Genomic DNA, 24,849 nt, shown 5'->3' with positions numbered 1-24,849 from the left:
AAGTAATGATGGAAAACTTCCCTAATTTGATGAAAGAAAAAGTCACACAAATCCAGGAAACAACAGAGTCCCAATCAAGAGGAACATAAACACACCCACTTCAAGACACATCATCATTAAAATGGCAAAATTCCAAGACAAAGAGAGAATCTCAAAGGCAGCAAGGGAGAAACAGAAAGTAACATACAAGGGAGCCCCAATATGGTTAACTGTTGACTTCTTAATGGAAACACTCCAAGCAAGAAGAGAATGGCAAGAAATATTCCAAGTAATGAGAAACAGAGGCCTACAACCAAGGCTACTTCACCAGCAAGGTTCTCAATCAAGATAGAAGGCCAAATAAAGAGCTTCCAAGACAAAAGAAGTCTAAAAGAATACACCTCCACCAAACCAGCTCTGCAAGAAGGGCTAAAAGGACTGCTTTAAGGAAAGGAAGGAAAAGAGAGAGACAGGGAGGAACACAGGTACAAAATGGCAATAAATAAGCACCTATCAATAATAACCTTAAATGTAAATGGATTAAATGCTCAAATCAAAAGACAGAATAGCCCTGGCTGACATAGCTCAGTGGATTGAGTGCAGGCCTTCGAACCAGACAATAGCGGTTTGATTCCCAGTCAGGGCACATGCCTGGGTTGCAGGCTGGTTCCTTGCAGGCTAACTACCAGCAGGGGACGCACAAAAGGCAACCATACATTGATGTTTCTCTCCTTCTCTTTTTCCCCTCTAAAGATAAATAAATAAATAAAATCTTTAAAAAAATTTTTTAAAAAGACATAGAATAGCTGAATGGATATGAAAGCATGACCCACACATATGCTACTTACAAGAGACCTGCCTCAGGACAAAAGATCTTCACAGACTAAAAGTGAAGGGTTGGAAAAAATAATTCAAGCAAATAGACAGGAAGAAAAAGCCAGGGTAGCAATACTCATATCAGACAAAATAGGCTTAAAAAAGTGCCATAGAGACTCAGAAGGTCATTTCATAATATTCAAGGAAAAAATCCATCAAGAAGACATAAACATTGTAAACATATATGCACCCAACATAGGAGCAACCAAATGCGTAAAGGAAATCTTTGAGGACTTAAAGAAAGATATAGGCACCAACACACTTATAGTAAGGAATTTTAACACCCCACTGTTAAAAATAGATAGTTTTTTCAAACAAAATATCAACAAGGATGCTGCAGCACTGAACAATGCCCTACATCAAATGTAGTTAACTGATATATATATATATAGAAGCATTCATCCCGAAGAAGCAAAATATGCATTCTTTTCCATGCACATGGAACATTTTCAAAGATAGACCACTTAATAGGACACAAAACAAGCCTCAGCAAATTCAAGAAAATTTAAATTATATCAAGCATCTTCTGGGACCACAAGGGCCTAAAACTGGAAACCAACCTCAAGGTAAAAACTCAAAAACACTCAAATTCATAGAGATTGAATATCATGCTATTAAACAATGAATGGGTTATGAATGACATCAAGGAAGAAATCAAAATGTACCTGGAAAAAAATGAAAATGAACAGACAACCAGTCCAAAACTTAGGGGACACAGGCAAAGGCAGTCCTGAGAGAGAAGTTCATAGCTGTACAGGCCTACCTAAAACAGATAGAAACATTTCAAATAAATAACCTACCCCTACATCTAAAAAACCTGGAGGAAAAACAAAAACAAAGCTCAAAACAAGTAAAAGGAAGTAAATAACCAAGATCAAAGAAGAATTAAATGACATAAAGACTAAAAGAACAATCCAAAGTATCAACAAATCCAGGAGGTGGTTCTTTGAAAAGATAAACAAAATTCACAAGCCCTTAAGCAGACTCATCAACAGAAAGAGAGAGGGGACCCAAATAAACAAAATCAGAAATCAAAGAGGAATAATTACAACTGATACCATGGAGATACAATGGAGAAATTACTACATACAACTGTAAGCCAAGAAACTTGAAAACCTTGGTGAAATGAGCAAATTTCTAGAAAAATATAATCTTACAGAACTAAATGAAGAAGAAGCAGAAAGCTTTAACAAACCAATAATAGCTGATGAAATTGAAGCAGTAAACAGAAAATTCCTGGCACACAAAAGCCCTGGACTGGACAGTTTCCCAGGAGAATTTTATAAGACATTTAAGGAAGAGTTAACCCCTATCCTTCTCAGACTATTCCAAAAAGTCCAAGAAGAGGGAGGACTCCCAAACTCTTCTTATGAAGCCAGCATCATCCTAATCCCAAAACCCAAATAAAGATACAACAAAGAAAGAAAACTACAGGTCAATATTGCTGATGAACATAGACTCTAAAATCCTCAACAAAATACTGGCAAACCACATCCAACAATATATTAAAAAGATCATATATCATAGATCCCACCCAGAGACCAGGTGGGATTTATCCCCAGGATGCTAGGATGGTAGAACATTTGCAAATCAATAAACATAATACATCACATAAACAAAAGCAAAGACAAAAATCATATAATCATATCAGTAGATGTGGAAAAAGCATTTGATAAGGTACAGCAATCATTTATGATAAAAACACTCACCAAAGTGGAAATAGAGAGAACATTCCTCAATATAATAAAGGGCACATATGAGAGTTACAGCCAATATCAGACTCAACAGGCAAAAATTAAAAACTTTACCCCTAAGATCAAGAACAAGACAAGGTTGTCCACTTTCACCACTTCCATTCAACATAAAATTGGAAGTCCTAGCCAAAGCAATCAGACAAGAAAAGGAAATAAAAGGCATCCAAATAGAAAAGGAGAAACAAAACTGTCACTGTTTGCAGACAATATGATAGTATACAGAAAAAATCCTACAGACTCCACCAAAAAACTACTCGACCTAATAAGCAAACTTGCCAAAACAGCAGGGTTCAAACTCAATATTCAGAAATCAAAGGCCTTTTTATACAACAACAACAAAAGATCAGAATCAGAAGTCACAAGAAATCACACATCTCCTATTTCACAATAAAAAATAAAGTACCTAGAAATAAACCTAACCAAGGGGTGAAAGACCTGTACTCAGAAAACTATACAACAGTGAAGAGAGAAATTAGGGAAGACACAAATAAATGGCAGCATATACCGTGTTCATGGATTGCAAGAATTAACATCATCAAAATGTTTATACTACCCAAGGCAATTTACAGATTCAACACAATCCCTATTGAAATACCAATGACATATTTCAAAGACATAGATCAAACACTTCAAAAATTTGTATGGAACTATAAATGACCCTGAATAGCTTTAGCAATTTTGAGAAAGAACAAGATAGGAGGGATGACAATATCTGACACCAAACTATATTATAAGCCCACTGTAATCAAAACAGTCTGGTACTGGCATAAGAACAGACACATAGACCAATGGAACTGAATAGAGAGCCCAGCAATAAAACCAAGTCTCTATGGTCAATTAATATTTGACAAAGGGGGCAGAAGTATATAATAGAGTAAAAATATCTTCAACAAATGGTGTTGGGAAAGCTGGACAAAGAAATGAAACTCATGCAAAGAAACTACATGCAAAGAAATGAAACTCAACCACCAACTTATGCCATACAAAAAAATAAATTCAAGGTGAAAAAAGACTTAAATATGTCGTGACACCATTAAAGTCCTAGAGAAGAACATTGGCAGGAAAATCTCAGATATTCCACACAGCAAAATTTTCATTAATATGTCCCCTAGAGCAAGGGACATAAGGAAAAAATACACAAAAAGGACCTCATGCAAAAAGCTTCTGCATGGCTAGAGAAAACAGCATTAAAATGAAAACAGAACCAACCATATGGGAAAACATATTTGCAAATGATACCTTGGACAAGGGTTTGATCTCCAAAATATATAAAGAACTCACAGGATTTCTTCAGGAAGACAAACAACCCAATTAAAAAATAGGCAAAGGACTTGAACAGGCACTTCTCCAAGGAGGACATACAAAGGGCCCAGAGACATATGAAAGATGCTCAATATCACTAGCCATCAGAGAGATGCAAATTAAAACCACAGTGAGATACCATTTCACACCACTGAGAATGGCCATCATAAACAAATCAACAAACAAGTACTGGAGAGGATTTGAAGAAAAGGGAACCCTAGTGCACTGTTGGTGGGAAAGCAGACTGGTTCAGCCACTGTTGAAAACAGTGTGGAATTTCCTCATAAAACTAAAAATGGAACTGCCTTTTGACCCAGCAATACCACAGCTCGGATTATACCCTAAGGATCCTGAAACACCAATTCAAAAGAATCTATGTTCCCCAAAGTTTATAGCAGCACAATTTACAATAGCCAAGTGCTGGAAGCAAGCCAGGTGCGCATCAGTAAATGAGTGGATCAAACAAGTGTCATACATTTACACAATGGACTATTACACAGAAAGAAAGAAGGAGCTCCTATCCTTTACAACAGCATGGATGGAACTGGAGAGCATTATGCTAAGTGAAGTATTCCAGGTGGCGAAAGAAAAATACCATATGATCTCACCTATAAGTGGAACCTAATCAACAAAACAAATAAGTAAGCAAAATATAACTAGAGATATTGAAATAAGAACAAAGTGACAGTAATCAGACAGGAGAGGGGAGATGGGTAGTAAGGGATAATATGGGAAGGGCCGTCAAGGAATATGTATAAATGACACATGGACAAAGCCAAAGGGGGTAGGTTTGAGGGTGGGAGGCAGGGATGGGTAGTGGGTGGAGCGTGCTCTGGTGAAAATGGGGAAAAAGACAGACATTAAAACAAACAACATTTTATGTATAATAGGTACTAGAAGAGATTCAGGTATAGGAAGCATATGAAGAAATCCATCAACTTGATCAAAGGGTAAAGCCCTTGTTCTCAAATAGCTTATAATCTTGAAGAGTCCAAGTACATACATATGAAAAACATTGTAAAATTATAACACATTATGTGAACAAATGTCAAGAATTAAATACCACAGGAATCCAGAGTAAAATACTGTAAACTATTGTCAACAGGAGACGTATTACACTAAATACTTAAGCATCCCAGATGGATACAATTTAGATAGGCAGATGGAATGCATAAAATCATTATAGAAGAAGTGGAATGACATTATCAAGTCATGGAGGAGGAAATAAGTATGGCTTATGGGGGGAATAGTGAAGCCACAGGCTTGGCTAAAGCATAGGGTTTGTGTTATGATAAATGAAAAATAAAGCTGGATTGGGAGGGTGGGATCAGTTGGCACAGAGGCTGGAATTCCAGGCTGAAGAATGTGGACTTGAGATGAAAAATGTTTTAGAATGTTGAGAGAAATCAGGAGTTATTCCTGGCACAATATTGAGTCCTATGCATACCTGTACTTTGGATGGGAATTATAGTAGCAAAACCATCTTGCAGGTAATGTAGATGGATCAACCTTGCCAGGAAGCTTCCTCCATTTAAGACACTCATCACACTGTACCCACGTCTGGTCAGGAATCTTCCTGAACGAAGGAAAACAGAAGTATCACTGTGTGCGCCCTAGCTTTGTACTGTGTCTTACATTAGAAAGGCACACCCAAAAGTGAAATAACACTATTTTATATATGAAATGTGTTATAACTATTATAGTCTAGGTGTCTAAAATGTATACATCTTGAACTTCATAGAAAAAAATGATAGAACTATGCCAGGTATGGATATGAAAAGTAGTAAAAATATTAATATGGTGAGCTACCAGTATTTATGGAGGTCAATAATATTTATCCTAGAATCTCTTGATCTAAGTAAGCAAGCAAGAAGATAATTTTAACTCTAAAATTAATTAACAAAAAATTTATGTGTGTATGTGTATAATATATATCTCTAAGAAATAGAACCCACAGAATCATTTTATTTGATTCTATGCAATCCTGTGACAAGTTTAAAATGCAATTGTGGGAGTCATGGAAGAATCATCATCAAAACTTTTCCCTCTCCATTTCCCTACAGAATCCCTTTTTTTCCTTTCAAAAGTAGTCTTTGTGTATACTTTAATCAAAATTTTATTATGTTGATATTCTTAAAGTTAATCTTTAAAAGTAATATAAATTTGATTAAATTTTATAACTAGAAATAGTGGCTCCAGCCCAACAATTGGGTTAAATTATTAAAATAAATTCTTCCAGAGTTCTACTCTTAATACACATACCCTCTCCCACTCCCCACCCTTGCCTAGGAAGCATATCCAGTCACCTTCACCTTAAAGAAAATTTGTTTCTCTGTGAAAGAAGCTGGTCCATGTATAATAAAAACAGTCAGCATCAAAGGTGTGAAAGGAGTGGAAAGGGGGAAGGCTGGAGAAAAGACACAGAAAGAGGGTAGCAGGGAACCTAGGACCAATTTGAAAAACATAATTAAGCCTAGGGCCGGTTCTGTGTGTTACATTTATATTGCTCTTATACTAGATATATCAATAGAATGCTGTGATTTTTTATGTCTTATTCAATATGTTTCTTATCTTTATAGTCTTTTTTTCCTAAATTTAATAGTAGTATCAGCTCACTATAGAAAAAGCTATAAAATACAGAAAAGTATAAAAAGAAAAGACACTCATAATTCTGCCACTCAAATACAATATCCTCTTCTTGTTTAAAACTGTTTTAACAGAGAATTCATACATATTTTGGGGTATACAGCTTCCTATCTCATAGCTCCAGGCTGCTCCAGCCTTGCAACTGCTAAACTCTAAGCTCAGGCCTGACCTCTGGTGTCTCTATATTTCTATAAAGCCACTGTTTTGTTCAAAGCCAGAGTAGCAAAAAGCAGTTTCAGCAGTAGTGGGAGGTAAAAAGAAAGGTCGTATTAGCTTTGGTTTTACATGCACATGTACAGAGGAGTCTTTGGCAGAAGCATGTCAATATTACACTCTTGAGGACAAATATTAAAGTCAGAAACTCCCTGCCTCAGATTACATGCAGACCATAGTAGATACTTCTATCAAGGCAGACAAGAAAGGCTTTTTAGCTTGTGTTAGCGATAAATAGGTAGTTGAAGGGGCTACACCATATTACCCTCATTGCACTGTTTCAGAAAGGCATCATGGATAGTGGGTTTTGGAACTGAACTGCCTATATTTGAACCTTAGCTCTGCCCCTTTATACCTGTCTAATCCTCAGCAAGTTACCTAAGCTCTCAGTGTATCACTGTCTACATTTGCAAAGAAGAAATAATCTCTATCTCATACAGTTATTTGATGAGCCAATACATGTAAATACAAGTAAAGAATTTAGAACAGTGCCTGGTATATAAGTAAGTAGTCAATAAAGAATAATGATTATTACAATTCGGCTTCCAGCAAAATTTCATAACATACATATATACATTCCAGCAATATACAAACATCTGTTTTATTGAATTAATCATTGCTGATTTGAAAGAGCAAAAAATATCATCTTATCTTAATTTTCATGTCTTTGAAAACCATGGAAGTTGGATATGAATAAGATATTTAGAATAAGATGGTGATATTCATAAAGCAATTAGGTTGTATTTGAAACAAAATGTTATATCATAGCTTTTCTTGATAATTTTCATTAAAAATAAACACGGGTGGGTACCTACATCAAAATGCACTTTTAACACCCAAATCTCTGCCTTAATGATGGTATAACTGACTACATATGTGAATTACACATTCTATATTAATCCTCTCTTTATGTTCTTTCCCCAGTCTACTGGGGCAGTTCATCTTGATGCATAGTTCTGTGTGTTATTCCCTATCTTAGATTTAATAAATTCTACCTTTTTTCTGATATGCCGGATTTTCTACTTCTGCTGTCAAATTCCATGGTACAGTTCCAACAATGTCCTCTAGGAATAAAGAGAAGGAAAGTTTGCTAACATTTCTGAATACCTACTATATGCCAGGTGCTGTGCTAAAAATGTTTTAACATCTAATTTATTGTACTCAGAGAGGTGAAGTGACTTACCCAAACTTGCCCAACTATTAAGAAGCAGAACCAGATTTCCAACCTAGGAGTACCTGACTTAAATGGCCATCATGGTCTATATCATATTGTCTATAGCATAAACTGAACATACTAAATTCTTCATATTTATAATCCAAACCACACAAGTCTTAAACCAGAATGAAGAGGTCTAGAGAATAATAAAATTAGTACCTGTGATTTCCCAGTTTGAGTTAACTAAACTTTCTTAAGTGAAGAGAACCATCTTATTCTTGTTCTTTCCATTTGCTCTATGGACATTACCCTTAATACTTTTACATTCTATAATTGCTACTCACGGTATTGTCCTGGCTATGGCTGAGGTCTCAAAATTCTCTTTGGAAGTCTTTTCCTTCCAATAAGCATTGAGCTTCTGGGCAAGGGCTTTTATGGTCAACCTGAAAGAAAAAGCAAGAAGAAGCATGTCAATAGTGAGAATTTATTGAACAACTTTGTGACTTATGAGATACTCCCATCTAAAAGAAGCCAAAAATTCAGGTTTAAACAACTACATTTATAGCAACTAGAATGGGAATCCACTACCATTCAAATTACATGTCAAAATGACAGTCAGAATGCTGAATAGTCACTTTGATTAAAAAGGTAAAATGGTCAAAAGTCCTAAAAAGTACCATGTTCTCCAAATTTTCGAGGTTTTTGGAATCACAGGGGAGTGAGGAGTTGACATTAGAGAAATAAAGGACTAAATTTCAGAGACAGGAGAGAGCCAAACACTGATATGTTATTTGATTGTCATGTGACTACATGTAAACTATTCAGGACCAAGCTGAAAGTCATAGGATCAAAAACTACATCTTATCTATTACAAGTCAGTCAAATATTAATTTTTAAATGTCCATACAGTTCCTCTTCATGCAAATGCTGATCAGAGCAGTTATAGCACCAATGGGCAACAAAGTCCTCTTCAACCTTCTACTACATAGCTGTTGGTGGAAGCTATACCCCAGTTTTGGCTGTACTCTTTCTCCTTTAGCTCTCTTCCCAAATTAACAACAGCAGACCCAGGGTCAAAAACATAATGTATATAAAGTCAAAACCAGAACTTTACTTTTAAAAACTGTCAATTTCCAATGACTAACTCTTATTTAATTCTACAACCCAGATTTATAACTTCCATGTACAACTGTACACACATGAAATATTACTCAATTAGTATTTTAAAATCTCCTGACTCTCTGGATTGTTTCCCAAGGTTTTTATAGACCTGTTCTTTCCATAATAGGAATTCTTCCTTACCCCCCAACCCCTTACTTATATTAAATTAGATTCTGACTACACGGAGAAGATCAAGGTTATTATACATGAGCTCCCCTTTTCCCCTCCAATGAAATAATATTCCTACCTCTATGTTTATATCTTTACCTCAAGCCACAGATAAAGAACTGTTCCTTGTTTTATATTAATATTCTACTTTAAATCTACTTAAAAATAAATTAGACAAGATTCTGGGAAGATGGTGAAGTCAAAAGACCAAGAATTTTACTCTCCACCTGGACAACTGCACTGCCTGACTCTATCTGATGTAATTATTTGGAACTGTGGAGTCTATTGAAGGATTGAAACTTCCAAGGGAAGGCTTGGATGGTAAATTGTAAAATTTTAGCTCTCAGCACACCATCCCTTGCCCCAGCCCCATGACAGGCAGCTGTCCTAACAGCAGCTTGCAGGAGCTAGGGTGGGGCAAAAAGAACTCTGTCCTTCAGATATCAGGGATCTGTGCTCTGATAGCTGTGTGCTGTTTCTGATCACAGGCTCGTGTAATCCCCATGGTAACCACAAAGAAAAGAGCTATAAAACATGCACAAAAGGAAATGAGAAGATTTAAATGTTTAATCATAAAAAAATCAACTGAACACAGAAGAAGACAGTAATGCAGGAAACGAGGATCACATCTATAAAGCGTATAGAAAACAAAAAGTAAAATAACAGAAGTACCTCATTATCAGTAATTACATGTAAATAGATTAAACTCTCCAAACAAAACACAGAGATTGGTGGAATGAATAAAAAAAAACATGATCCAAATATATGCTATCTACAGGAGACTAACCTTATTATTTTTATTTTTTTTCTTTTATTGATTCCAGAGAAAGGGGAAAGGAGGGAGAAAGAGGAGAGAAAATGTGAGAGAGAAACATCAATTGGTTGACTTGTATATGCATCCCAAATGGGTCCTGAACTTGCAATCTAGGCATGTGCCCTGACCTGGAATCAACCCCCCAACCTTTCGGTTTGTGGGATGATGCCCAACCAACTGAGCCACACCAGCCAGGGATACAACAGACTAATTTTAGATGCAAAGGCATAAATAGGTAGAAAGTGAAAGGATGAAAAAGAATAGTCCATGTAAATAGTAACTCAAAGACAGCAAGGATGGCTATACTAATACATATTAGACAAAAGGAAGTAGTACCTCCCCTTATTTGTAGTTTTGCTTTCCACAGTTTTAGTTACTCACAGTCAAATGTGGTCCAAAAATATTAAATGAAAAATTCAAGAAGTAAACAATTTATAAATTTTAAATTGTATACTGTTCTGAGTAGTGGGATGAAATCATGCACTGTCCAGCTCCATCCTACCAAGGACATGAATCTTCCCTTTGTCCAGCAATCAGTATATCTACACTGTATGTATAGTACAATAAGATATTTTGAGAGAGACCACATCCATATAACTTTTATTATAGTATACTGTGATAACTGTTCTATTTTATTATTATTAATCTTTTTCTGTGCCTAATTTATAAATTAAACTTTATCATAGGTATGTGAGTATAGGAAAAAAAAACAGTATTTATAGGCTTCTGTACTATTCATGGTTTCAGGCATCCATTGGGGGTTTTGGAACATATACTCCATGGTTAATGGGGAACTACTGTAGAAAGTATATCATGATAGCTAAAACATGGAAGCAACCCAAACGTCCATTGATGGTTGAATGGAAAAGCAAAATGTAGTGTGTATGTATGTATGTGTATGTGTATACACACACACACAAATGAAATATTATTCAGTCTTAAAAGGGGATGGAAATTCTGATACACGCTTCAACATGGATGAAGCTTGAGGACATTATGCTTGGTGAAATAAGCCAGTCACAACAAGGCAAATATTGTATGATTTAACTTATATGAGGTATTCAGAATAGTCAAAATCACAGAAACAGAAAGTAGAGTGGTGGTTGCCAGGAGCTGGTGGTGGGGCGTGGGTAATTATTGTTGCATGGGTATAAAGTTTCATTTTGCAAGATGAAAAGAGTTCTGGAGATGGATGGTAGTGACAGTTGCTTAACAATATGAATGTACATAATATCATTGAACTGTATACTTATGAATAGTTAAACCCTGACTGGTGTGGCTCAGTTGGTTGGGTGTTGTCCTGCAAAGTGAAGGGTTGCCAGTTCAATTTCCAGTCAGGGTAAATGCCTGGGTTGTGATTTTGGTCTCTGGTCAGGTAATATATGAGAAGCAACCAATCAATGTTTCTCCCTCACATCAATGTTTCTCTCCTTCTTTTCCCCTCCCTCCCTTCTCTCTAAAAATAAATAAATAAAATCTCTTTTTAAAAAAAGGAATGGTTAAGATGGTCATGTTATGTGTATTTTGCCACAACCAAAAAAAAATTTGAAAAAAAGTAAGTAGATGTTTGGTTGCCGGAGGTTTAAGAGAAGGAGAAATGTGGAGTGACTGCTAATGAACAAGGGATTTATTTGGGAGGTTATTAAAATGTATTGCCATTTCCCATATCCCATTATCAATAAATTTCCAAAATTTTCTGATTTTTTTAATAGAATTTACCATATATTTCATTTTACACAGCTACTTTTATTTCAGACATTCACCTCACACCTAGATTACTCTAGTAACCTTTAATACACCTTACACCATTGTCAGATTTATCAACTGATGTAGTCTGTGTAAAGCACTGTATAAACCATAAAGCTATACATAAGTATAATATACACTTGACCCTTGAACAATGTGGGCTTCAACTGTGAAGGTCCACTTCAAATCCACACTGTTCAAAATCCATATATAAGTGGACCTGCAAAGTTCAAACCTGCATTGTTCAAAGGCCAACTGTAACTTTGATCTGTAGGTGGGAATTTGTATATCTGGAGGGCCAACTTAAGTTGTATGCAGGTTCTCAACTTCATGGGTGGTCTGGGCTTCTAAACCCCTCATAGTTTAAGTGTTGACTGTATTAGATTCTTAAGATAGCATTTCATCCACTCCCCTATTTAAGAACATACAATGAATTCTTATTGCCTAAGGCATCAACCACTCTACCTTCTGTCCCTCTAAAACAGAAATACTCAAACCTTCTAGGTTCATGGCACCCTTAATGTCTCAAGTTTTTCATGGCACTCTCAAGTGAAAATAAATATGTACTATTTCAATTTATTACATAGTCCAGAATAAACAATTTAGTAAGTATTTATCAATTCAAATTTAGAACCCATTTGAAAAAAATACATATAAGTTAGAAAAAGATTTCTCTTTTATTCTTAACCACAATTATCTACTAATGGGATGTGTATGCCTATTGGGTAATGTACATCTCAAACCTTGGGATCAAACTGGACACAGGTTCCCTCATTTCATAGTCATGTATTGTCATGTATTATTGTATTTTTCAGACTATAAGATGCACCTTCTCCCAAAATTTGGGAGGAATAATGGTTGTTAATGCTGCTGTTGAGTTCTCTTTACATCGACATTGGTGAAATATTATGTTATTTGTTATTAAATACTGTACCACGTTTTTTGTTTCAAAATTTTTTTCCCTATTTTCCTCCTCTAAAACCTAGGTGTGCCTTATGGTCCAAAAAATATGGTACTTGCTTCGTCTCACAGCAACTGCTGAAAGCCCAGGTTCACAAACATATGGTGTAATCAAAAGAAATACGGCAGATTTTGGTACTTGAAAGTTGGGGCACTGCTATAGCAAATACCTAAAAATGTGGGAGTTACTTTAGAAATGGACAGTGGGCAGAGGGTGGAAGAATTTGAGGCTCTGAAGGAAGTGAGGATCATGGTAGAAAAAAACACAAATTCCCTTAGATAATATCAAAATTATTGTAAACAGACTGTTAGTACAATTACATATGTTAAAGGTGTTGCTTGTCAAGGCTCAGAGAGAAATGAGGAATGTGTTGATGGAAATCTTGAGGAAAGGTGATAGTGGCAGAAAGCTTAGCAGAGTTGTGTCCCAGAGTCATACAGAAAGCAGAACTTACAAGTGCTGAAACATTTGGCTGAGATTTCCAAGCAAAGTGTTGAAAGTGTGGCCTGGTGTCTTCTTGATGTTTATGTAAAGTGTGAGATGCAAGAAATAAACTTAGGGAACAACTGTCATATTTTGCCATATATAATGAGTACGTTTTTTGCCCAAATTTTTTAGGAAAAAATGAGGATGTGCATTGATACATGGGTAGTAATAATTTTGTATCTATACAAATGCTTTTAATCCTTATATTTATGCTTATGCATTAAAAGCACAACTCTAGAAAGCAATAACAATATCTGTATGCAAAATAATAGTGTAGAATATGATAATTGTTTCATTCCTAAATATAAATAAATAAATAATTGAGTGAAAAAATTATAACAAAACATTTTTTCCCTGAAAGTTTGGGCCAAAAGTGTGGGTATTCATTATACAGGGGATTGCATTATACATAGCAAAATATGGTACTCAACAAAAAGGAGTCAGGACTTAATGAGTGTGGAAATTTTCAGCCTATTCAGACTGTAAAAAATGCTAAAATTTGAGATTCACTATCAGGAAAGTATGCTCTAGGGAAAAAGACAAGGCTGTGACTGGACAGCCTTTTGCTAATACTCCAGAAAGATCAAAGGCCAGAGTATTCAGTCACACAAAAAGCTCTTTTTTCAAAAGATTAAGCATGTAACTCAAATCTCCAGAGCAACCCCAGTGCAACTAGAAAAAAAATAAGATTATTTAGGAAAAACCTATCAGAAACCCCTTGTGTGATGGAGTGAACATACACAACATACCTATGAGACCCACAAGGTTCTAGTGAATGGCATACTAGCACAAAAGCTGCTAGATCTGACTGAAAGGGATGAAAAGAGCATAAAATGAAAGAAGGCTACAGTCAGGAAACAGGCTGATGAAACATATCAGCTATAAATACATGCTACCCTTCATGAAAAATGAATGATGATGCTGAAGGTGGAGCCATCAGCCCAGAAATCTAGAGGGTGGAGGTGAAAGCTCCAGAACATTCCTCCAAGTCCTTGAAATTTAATGGAGTTAACTTGGCTAGATTTTGAAATTGTCTGGGACCAGAGATTCCTTTTTCCTTCAATTTTCTCCCCACTTGAACAAGAATACCTATACCTGGTATCCTATGCCTGTCCCTCCATTGTATTTTGGGAGCAAAATATAAAAATTAAAAAGACACGCTCATAGATGGAGAGGGATATTACTCCATGATGCATCAGATTCAGAGAATCGTCCATACCTCATTTAGATTATGAGATTTTGGAATTTTGAACAGATGACATTGAGAGTTCAGACTTTGAGTTGTAGTAGTTGAGACTTTGGGGAATGTTGGCATGGGGTGTATTTTGCATGAGATATTAGGGGGGCAGAGGGTGAAATATGGTAGGCAGAATAAGGGTCCTTCGATGACATTTAATCCCTGAAATCCACAAATATATTAGGTTACATAGAAAGAGGAAATTAAGATTGCCGATGAAATCGAGGTTACTCATTAGTTGGCCTTAAAATGGAGAGATTATATAGAATTGTCATGTAATCACAAGGGTCCTTAAAAGTGGAAGAGTGTGGCAGAGAGTCAGAATCACAGATATGATGACAGAAGCAAGGTCACTGGAGTCATGCGATGTGAGAATAACTCAGCCTACCACTGCAGGCTTTGAAGACGGAGGAAGAGGGCTATGGGTTAAAAAATACCAGCAGCCTCAAGAAGCTGAAAAAGGCAAAGAGATACATTCTCTCCTAACCTTCAGAATGAAATGCAGCCTTGCCAACACCTTGATTTTAGAGTAATGGGATCTGTGTTGGACTTTTAACATACAGAACTCTAAGATAAAATCAATGTTGTCTTAAGCCACTAAGTTTGTCGTAATTGTTATGACAGCAATAGAAAACAATTTCTATTGTTTATAAACAGAAGTCAAATATCACTGCATTTCCCTCAAAAAATTAAAATATCTTATGGCTCCACTGCAAGTTCATTATGTACAGCTCAGCACATAGTTTAGAGACTGGCTCTAGCACAGGGGTCAGCAAACTACAGCCTGTGGCCCTTATCCAGGCCACCGCCTGTTTTTGCCTGTGGATGCTTTCATACTGCAGCAGAATTGAGTAGTTGTGACAGAGGCCACATAGCCTACAAAGCCTAAAATATTTACCTCCTGTCCCTTCACAGGAAAAGTTTACCAATGCATGCTCTAAAATATGGCCCTACTCTATCCATTTGCCTTTATTTCCCTCACTTCCAGTTGTATCCCTTTACTCATACTCCCCATATTTTTACCATTCTGAATTCATGTCACTACCTTAGCTCATGCTATAATTCCATCCTGGAGTTCTCTTCCCTCCTTGTCTAAATCCTGTGTCCTTCAAGGAAAATCTTAAGTCATACTTTCTACCTAAAACCTTCCCTATCTCTTTTCTCAGGACATTATTCCTACACCATACCACTTAGGTTTTGATTGATCAAACAGCCATTTTATTACTCTCTAAATTGTTTCATGTATGTGATAATCCACTATTACATATAGACTATAACTCCTCAAGGACAGGAACCATACCTTTTTTAAAATTACTTTATTGTTGTTCAATTACAGTTGTCTGCATTTTCTCCCCCCACTCCCTCCCACGCCAGCCGAACCCATCTCTGTCCCTAGCTCCCACCTTCCCCCTTGGTTTTGTCCATGTGTCCTTTATAGTAGTTCCTTTTTTTAATTGTTGTTCAAGTACAGTTGTCTCCATTTTCACCCCACCACCGCCCTGCTCCCCACCCATCCCCTCCCTCCTCTGTCAAACCTACCCCCTATGGCTTTGTCCATGTGTCCTTTATACATGTTCTTTGATGTACTTTCCCCTAATTCTTCAGAAAATTCCACAAAGCCCAGCCACTGTGCCATGCAAAACTGGGGTACTCAATACGTGTTGACTGAACTTTTAAAAATCCTCACCTGAGGATATGTTTATTGATTATAGAGAGAAAGGAGAGGGGTGAAGGAGAGCGGGGACAGAGAAGGGACAGAGAGAGACACACACACATTGATCAGTTGCCTCCTGAACACACCTCAACCAGGGAGCAAACCTGCAACCTTTTGGTGCACAGGATGATGCTCCCAACTGATCCACCTGGCCAGGTTTGACTGTACTTGTGAAGCTGAAATTTACTCTAATAATGTTGTAAGTTTGAGCCCTGATAGTTGCTGTTGAAATCTGATATCCACAACTATTAAAACTGATATTATAGCTGATTTATTTAAAGACATTCCAGCAGTATGATGGTTATCTCTGTTGCTATTTTCAGTTCTCACATCTATCATACTCTTAGGATAAATTTGTGATAGCAGACAACCTTCTTTAATGCTCCAATCAAATTTCCTTATTTTTTTAAAAGATTTTATTTATTTTATGTTTAGAGGGGAAGGGAAGGAGAGAAGGAGAGAAACATCAATGTATGGTTGCCTCTCATGAGTCCCCTGCTGGGAACTGGCCTGCAACCCAGGCATGTGCCCCAACTGGGAATCGAACCACAATACTCTGGTTCGCAGGACCATGCTCAATCCACTGAGCTACACCATCCGGGAAATTTCCTTATTTTTAAAATGAACACCTTTTCATTTTATATAAAATATATTGAGTAAAAACGGAAATTGATGCAAGAAATGGAACAGGAGTTACATAAATTTTTATCCTCAAAAGATTCTATATGCAGAATAGTATACTAGTTTTCTGTTTTTAATAAAATGTGTAGCGGATTATTAAGCTACTTAAGCCAGAAATTCTATATGTTTAACTAAATAAACCTACTGTGGATGAACTACATCTGGATCCCCTGCAATCACTACAAACTCTTACTGAAATAAACATCACAAACCAAGGGTCTAAAACTTCTAAAATTTAAAAAGTACATTGGGTTTGACACAGGTGATATAAGAAATATGAGTAGTGCCCTGGCTGGGTTGCTCAGTTGTTGGAGCATCATCGCATACACCAAAGGGCTGTGTGCATTTGATTCCCAATCAGGGCACATACCTAGGTTGTGGGTTCAATCCCTGGTCTGGCCACACACAGGAGGCAAGGAACTGATTGATGTTTCTCACATCGATGTTTCTCTCTCTCTCTCTCTTTCTCTCTCTCTCTTTCTAAAATCAATAAATATATCCTTGGATGAAGTTTAAAAAAATTTTAAGGAAGATGTTAAGTAAGTTTTGATATCTTAACAGTTGGATTTCAAAAATCACAACTACTTGCTTAATCACCAGAAAGTCACTATTCCTTTTACTGAAAAGAAATAAAATGACTTTGACTCTGAGACACCTGTCAAACCAATATCATTTCTAAACTTTCACTCTTAAGAGTCATGTCCTAGTCAAAGATCTCCATGATGTGCCAGACTCATATATAAAAGACCATTTTACTTAAAACTGATGACACACAGTCACCATAACCACTGACCAAGAACCAATTACCCTAAAATTAATTCGGTTTGCCATCCAAATAGTTGTCTGCTAGTCAAGCACTAATCTTGAAATTCTTACGGTTCCACATAAATTAAGGTACAAGACTTATCTAATTTTTAACAGTTTGGGGCATGCACAAACACACAAAAAAGGAGATTTGGGGAATTACTTTTCCCACATTTAAGAAAAAACTGCTACTGAGACTTCAAGGAAAACAAACACGGCACCTCATACCTTATTTCTCCATACTCCTAGAATACCACATGCTCTTTCATGTCTTTGTATATACTTCCCTTTGCCTAGAATGCCCTATTTGTCCACCTAGAAAACTCCAATTTTCCTTAAAATTTAGGCTCAAATATAATCTGCTTTTTGAAGACTTCTTCAACTCCTATAGAAATATTTAAAGGTTCTTCCTATTTTGCATATATTCCCCCATTAAAGCAATTATTTTATAGGCATTTAACTTTCTTATTTGCATGTACTTCATCCCATTTGTTCATAGACATCAAGGATTCTTCTTTCATTATTATGTCCCTAGTACACGGCACACAGGAGATATCTCAAACTATATGATGAATGAACTTTGAACAAATGAATGACTCATTCCTTCCCCAAAGTTTTAAAACAAACTATTATATCCTGGCTTCAACAACTCCTTTCTTGGTCTCCTAAAAACATCCTTGCTGGCTTGGCCTCAATGCCCAGTCCTTTCTCATTCTTACCTACTGTGTTACCTATTAAATCTAGATCCTTCCATGAGAACATACATGTCTTTCCTGCTGCTCCATTAGTTTCCTCTCAATCTACTCACTGGCTTCAAGACAATGTTTTAGAACAAACTTCAAACTGCTGCTTTTCCCTTGATTATATTCAATAACTTCAGATCCACTCATCTCTTTTCAGTAAAATAAGCAGAACAGAAACAAAGTCATAGATACAGAGAATGTTTTGATGATTGCCAGATGGGAGGGGGTCAGTAGGATGGGTGAAAAAGGTGAAGTGATTAAGAAAGAGAGATTGGTAGTTACACAATAGTAATGCAAATGTAAAGTATAGCATAGGGAATAGAGTACCCAAAGAATATATACGCATGATCCATGGACATGGACAATGGTGTTGGGATTGCCTGAGGGAGTGGGGAGAGAGGGAAAAGAGTAGAGGGGGCAAAAGGGGTAAAACTGGGACAACTGTAATACCATAAATAATAAAATACAATTTAAAAACATAAAATAAAAATCTAATGAACAAAATAAACTAAAACAAAATAGAAACAGACTCATAGATAGAGAACAGACTGAAAGCTGTCAGAGGGGAGGAGCATTGGGGCTGAGTGAAAAAGGTGAAGGCATTAAGCAAAAAAAGAAAAACCTTATCGACTTGACTTTGGGTGGTGAACACACAATACAATATATATGATGTATTTTTTAAAAAACATAATTTCAAGGCTCTTTGTTTTGCCAGAAGTATTTTACTAAATGACTTCTATGCTCTTTATACAATTTTTAAAGGTAAGGTTTATCTCAATTGAGCTCCATATATCATGTATCATTAAGGTTTAATATAAAAATCAAAACATTTTTTCTCTCATCCTAGAAAATAGATTTGAAGAAATTCTCAGTTAATTTATCTATCTGGGTTATAGAGATGCTTTTAGAGGTTTCATAGAACAGAATCATATCTATTGTCATAATCATAATCATTTCTGAACAAACTATCAGAAATCCCTCAGGTTGAGAATGACTCACCGGTACTCCTTGGTGTACTCAAAGTCTTGTTTGTTGTACGCAGGTTTTAAGAAATTGCACTCAATGACTCCAATTACTCCAACACCTTCTCCATGAGTTGGCTTAGAAAAAATATTAATTTAAACACTCAAATTACTGTTGACTACCTGGATGTATTTCCTTTTGATTCCAAACAATAACAGAAAGGTTATATAACATTTATGGGCAAAGTAAGACCAGCAAGGTCTAGAGAAACACTCAGAATATACTTCAATAGACAGCAAATATTACATTGAACTGGAACCTCTGGCGAATTCTAGGGCAAGATTTTCAAACTATGATCTAAAGATATGCTAAGATTTTCCAAGTATTAATAACCATCTCTACTTCTTTAACACTACCTCCATTTTCAACTGTTTTATATTCTGGGATTGCCATAAGATTTCGTTTGAACAAAAAGTGATACAGCTAAAAAAATCAAAGTTATACACTACTGTTTTAGAGTACTGAAACCAAATTTCACCTCAAAATATTTTAAGGATGCTACATCACCACCACACTCTAATAAAATAAATAATTTTCATATATGTAGGCCACCAACCTACTAAAGTGAGTCAGATGTGAAGGGTTATTAATTACAAGTTGATACAAGACATTTGGGGGTTGAAAATCTTTTCTTAAAATTCTTTAATGAAAGGAACTAAGTATAATTAGACTAGCACACAAACATGAGTCGTGTGGAGATGATATAACAAGGAAAATCAACATAGGCTGAAAACTAGATATTCTGGGTCTAATATAAGTTTGTTCTACTGTGTAATATAAAGCACTTTAACATTTTTGTGCTTCAGCAATCTTATCTGTAAAATAGCAATGAATGGAATATTTGTGGATATTTCCACTTCAAATTGTCATTAAAACATTAAATATGAACAGTAAAAAGATAGCAAACTCACAGCTATTAAGAACCACACCTAAAACAAAAGCAAACTAAGCAAACAACTAGAACAGGAACAGAGCCACAGAAATGGAGATCACATGGAGGATTAGCAACAGGGGAGTGAGAGGAGGAAAGAAGGGGAAAAGGTACAGGGAATAAGTAGCATAGAAAACTACCTAGGTAGGTAGAAAATAGATAGGGGGGAGGGCAAGAATAGTATGGGAAATGTAGAAGCTAAAAATCTTATGACACATGGACATAAACTAAAGGGGGGATGGTGGGGAAGGGGGCGTGCAGGGTGGAGGGGAATGAAGGGGGAATGGGACAACTGTAATGGCATAATCAATAAAATATATTTTAAAACATTAAAGATGATGGTAATATTTGTATGGTTCAGTTTATAAAGTATTTTTATATAATTTATCCAATTTAAATCTCTCAACTGTGTAAACTCTAAGGTAGGAAGAACAGGTAAAATTATTACTGCTGTTCCCACTTTACAGGTAAGAAATTGAGCCTCAGAGAAATTAGGTGATTTAGCCTAGGTTGCACAGCTTTTAAGTACAGAAGCCAGGAATCAAATCCTGGCCATCAACCACTAAATTTTATGCATCTCTCACTATGCTTTATTGTCTCCTCAAGAAAATATAAAAAGCTACCACTAATAAACTTACACAGGACAGAGTTGCTGGTGTTTTGATTCTCTTATTAACAGCTACCTAGAAAATGCATGCAGTAAAGTTTCCATGTTGACTGATATCTATGGAGAATGAAAAGCAGATTTCTTCAACACAAGATGGTTCACTGGTAACATAAACTTCTACGGTAAGATTTAACCACCAACATAAGATAGGAGAAAAAGTCATTAATGACTTAATCCCCTTTGCAAATTTTAAATCCTCTTCCTATTGTTTTCAGCCTTCTGTGACAAAAAAACAAACAACAAAAAAAACGTTAATCACTCACCTTCACCTGGCATCCCACCTTCTCAAAGGACTTTATGAGCCGGTTGTTGTGATACATCATTACTCCAAATTGGTTATTATTCTTGCAAGAGAAGCCAAAAGTTATTTTCACCTGCTTATTCTGAGAAGAAAATCATTAAGGAGACAAATGCCCACAGCTTTCTCAGAAAAAAAAATTTGCATTCTATTATAACAAAGAACATCCAATATAAATTGGAACAACCTTTCTAGGGGGAATTTTAAAAGCCTGTAGTAATAGTTTTTTTGAAATACTCTTTTGAAAAAAAGATTTTATTTATTTATTTTTACAGAGAAGGAAAAAGGAGGGAGAGAAACATCAATGTGTGGTGGCCTCTTACGCTCCCCACACCGGGGACCAGGCTGCAGCCCAGGCATGTGTCCTGACTGGGAATCAAACTGGCGACCCTTTGGTTTGCAGGCCAGTGCTCAGTCCACTGAGCCACACCAGCCACCACAAAAAATTAACATTTTTAATATAAAGATTGTTAAATACTTTATTTCTATGGTATACTTTTATAATTCTTAATTATGGAGAGAGAGTAAACTGGGGTAAGGAAAGTCCTCAAATTAAGACAAGAAGAGAGAAGAGGCCTTTGATAGCTGGGGAATAAATAAATCAGCGTTAGTGATCTTGTCCCTCAGTGACCTTGGAGGAAATGTTATTAGGAGTTTCATTTTACTCATCTCTATAGTGAATTTGTTTAGCCCAAATTCTATTAGAGAAGGTAACTAGTTTAATTAGAAGGACAGCTAAAAAGAGTTAAGGTACATATAGAATGTGTGTATAGGAGTCACCCTGATAGAAACCCAGAAACCCATAAAAAATGGAAGCTGGTGACAGAAATGTGGCATATTTGAAAAATATGCAGTTGGAAAACAATTGTTTAGACTGGCTCTGTTAAACCTATGGCACCAATATCCTAACCTACATACAGTGATATAACTAATTTACCTACAGATGCTAACGGTACTATCTTTGGCTTTTATAAGCTGGGCTTGTTTAAGGCTTAAAAAAAACTTTCCTAATAGATAATGTATTATTTCCAAAAGGAGAAAATCAATCTGCTTATAGTAACAACTACGTAGCTTTTTATAAAAAGAAACAATTTCTAATTTTTGGTCAGGGGAAGAAAGACAAAGCAAGATAAATAACACTTTTGATAAACGGTGTTTCTTACTCCAAGAGCTGTGCTTATATACTAGAAAATAAATTACAACAGCAATTCTTCATAATTGCTTATGAGTTCTCAGCTGCTCAAAGGCTTTTTTTTGGCCCTAAAACTATTAACAAATATAGACCTGATCTCCATAATCTTAAGATTTTCTCAAGTATCTGAAATCTATTTTTAGTGCAATGGCAGATAGAAGTGAAAATGAGTACTTACTTCTCTGAGCGGCTGCTACTATGAGAAGTACCAGGAAATCCACATCAAACCTGTTGAAGATTTAATTTCCACTTTCCTAACTTCTATCAATGTAAGAGTGGACTTGTCATGAAGAAAATCATGCTATGTCCAAAAGATTATCAATTTCTAGACAACATTTTGCTTATTTCAATCAATGTAATATATAACAAAATTCCAATACAAATCAAATGGTGTGGACCTTAAAGCAGAGAGTCTCAAACCTGGATACCCATTAGAATCAGCTGAGAATTTAAAAATACATAATATTCCTTATTTTTTTTTAAAAAAAAAGAGATTTCAGAATCTACTGAACCAGAATCTCCAAAGTCTCAGGACCATATTATTTTAATCATGTCCAGGTGGTTTCTAAAAAATAAATAAATAAATAATAGTACATAGATCAGCATTTAACAAATGCAAAGGAAAGGCTTTTGTTTTTCTGTGCCAATGTTGAAATCTGATCCTGAAATGAAGAGGTCAACTTCATGTAGTTGTAAGGATACTGTGAAAGTAGGTGTATATATATCATATGCTACATTGGCCAGGCTCTTGGCAATCATCTGGGTAGTCACCTTCTTTTGACGCAGAAAAATTTTCATTCGTGGCTTCATATACAGAATACCACAAAATGCCTATGGAACAGTGAAGGGAAAGTTATTATACAATATTGCCAATTCTATTGATATCTCCTTAAAACATTGCTAGCAACTGAGATGTATTCTGGACAAAGATTTGGCTCAGTTTCCACACTATGTTATACTGTCAACTACCATACTGAAGTGATACTAAATCTATTCACTAAGCTGTTTTGGCGGAGGCAGTGAAAAAGAAACCTAACATAGGGCTGAAAGGTGGCCATTTTTATACAACTAAAATGAGATATTATTATATAGATTTTCATGTTACAAGAATTCTTACCTCTCATTGTTGAAGAAAAACCACTTTTACTCACCCGTAAGGAATACTCTGTTTCTGGCAGTTCAGAGTTAACACCACCAGTCTCTTTTTCTTCTGTGCCAAAGTCTGATACCAGGATGTCATATTGATCTGTATCAAAGTCCAACTCAGACTTTCCATCTTTATTTCTGGGTAAAAGAGACAAGTACCAATCTAACAAAAACTGGTTCCAAAGGACAAAAATGCACTAGGAACCCAAGAGAAAAGAAACAATATGAGCCAAAACTCACATATCTATTTCTTTCCCTGACTACCAGTGCTAAGCTACAAATCACTCAGTTTGAAGACCACACAATATTAAGGGTATCTCAAACCTAAACAAATCTGCTATGTTTCACAGAGGTGGTAATGCCAAGTACAAAAGGAAAAAAAAGGATGGTATGTGTATAAGTGATCTGACAAATCAAATGGTTGTCTGCTATCCTTGAAGCAGGACCTTATAATAGATCCCAACTTTTGGGTATTGTTGGGTAGGTCATTTTCCCTAACTGAATAAACAGATGAATCAAAACCTACTTCTTCTAATTTCAGCAATTATGGAAGGACTAATGAGATACCGAGATTTCCCCAGATCTTATTTCTTAGAAGGAAAAAAAGGTTATTATAGAAATAGCAGCCCTGGCTCGTATAGCTCAGTGGATTGAGCATGGGCCTGAGAACCAAGGGATCACAGTTCAATCCCCAGTCAGAGCACATGCCTGGGTTGCAGGCCAGTTCCCAGCAGGGGATGCATGAGAGGCAACCATATATTGATATTTCTCTCCTTCTCTCCTTCCCTTCCCCTCTAAAGATAAATAAATTTTAAAAAAGTAGCAGTAACATTTGAGATGAATGGCAATCCCTCTTCTCAACCTCATTAGTAAAGGTGATTAGAAGAAGGAGCTGCTAGGTCTATTAGGGGGCTCCCTCCCCTCCCACAGAGCCTTGCATTGCAGTCCATTCCAGGGTTTCCAGAGCACTCAAGAAAGCACTGTAGCAGGAGCAGCTCTGCCAACCCAAGGACACAACAAATGACTTTCAGTACTGGCTGAGGGCCAGAGACCACAGTACTAAGTAAAAAGCTCTTCAAGGGGGGGTGGGCAGGGCAGAGGAGAGGAAGGTGAGGGGATTTGGACAACTGTAATTGAACAACTTTTTAAAA

General features: G+C 36.2%; 1 protein-coding gene across 5 annotated transcripts in view; it reads right to left on the bottom strand.

Annotated features, from left to right (window-relative positions):
• MORC4 (MORC family CW-type zinc finger 4) overlaps positions 1-24,849 on the bottom strand; it is a 78,954-nt gene that overhangs the window by 34,906 nt on the left and 19,199 nt on the right. For 3 of the 5 annotated variants that reach the window (XM_037067671.1, XM_037067674.1, XM_037067676.1), the window contains 7 exons: positions 23,704-23,836; positions 23,255-23,383; positions 21,326-21,445; positions 19,441-19,541; positions 8,271-8,369; positions 7,766-7,834; positions 5,359-5,487 (listed from right to left, as the gene is read on the bottom strand). In XM_037067671.1, the coding sequence (XP_036923566.1) occupies positions 5,359-5,487; positions 7,766-7,834; positions 8,271-8,369; positions 19,441-19,541; positions 21,326-21,445; positions 23,255-23,383; positions 23,704-23,836 (780 nt within the window). The remainder of the gene's footprint in view (positions 1-5,358; positions 5,488-7,765; positions 7,835-8,270; positions 8,370-19,440; positions 19,542-21,325; positions 21,446-23,254; positions 23,384-23,703; positions 23,837-24,849) is intronic. The other 2 variants (XM_037067673.1, XM_037067675.1) reach the window with 1 other exon arrangement.

This window comes from Sturnira hondurensis, unplaced genomic scaffold, assembly GCF_014824575.4.
Source record: "Sturnira hondurensis isolate 20B ecotype Veracruz unplaced genomic scaffold, ASM1482457v3 Scaffold0017394, whole genome shotgun sequence".
NCBI lineage: Eukaryota > Metazoa > Chordata > Mammalia > Chiroptera > Phyllostomidae > Sturnira > Sturnira hondurensis.
Note: the sequence above shows the minus strand (reverse complement) of the source record. Positions and strands in the feature narration are given on the sequence as shown.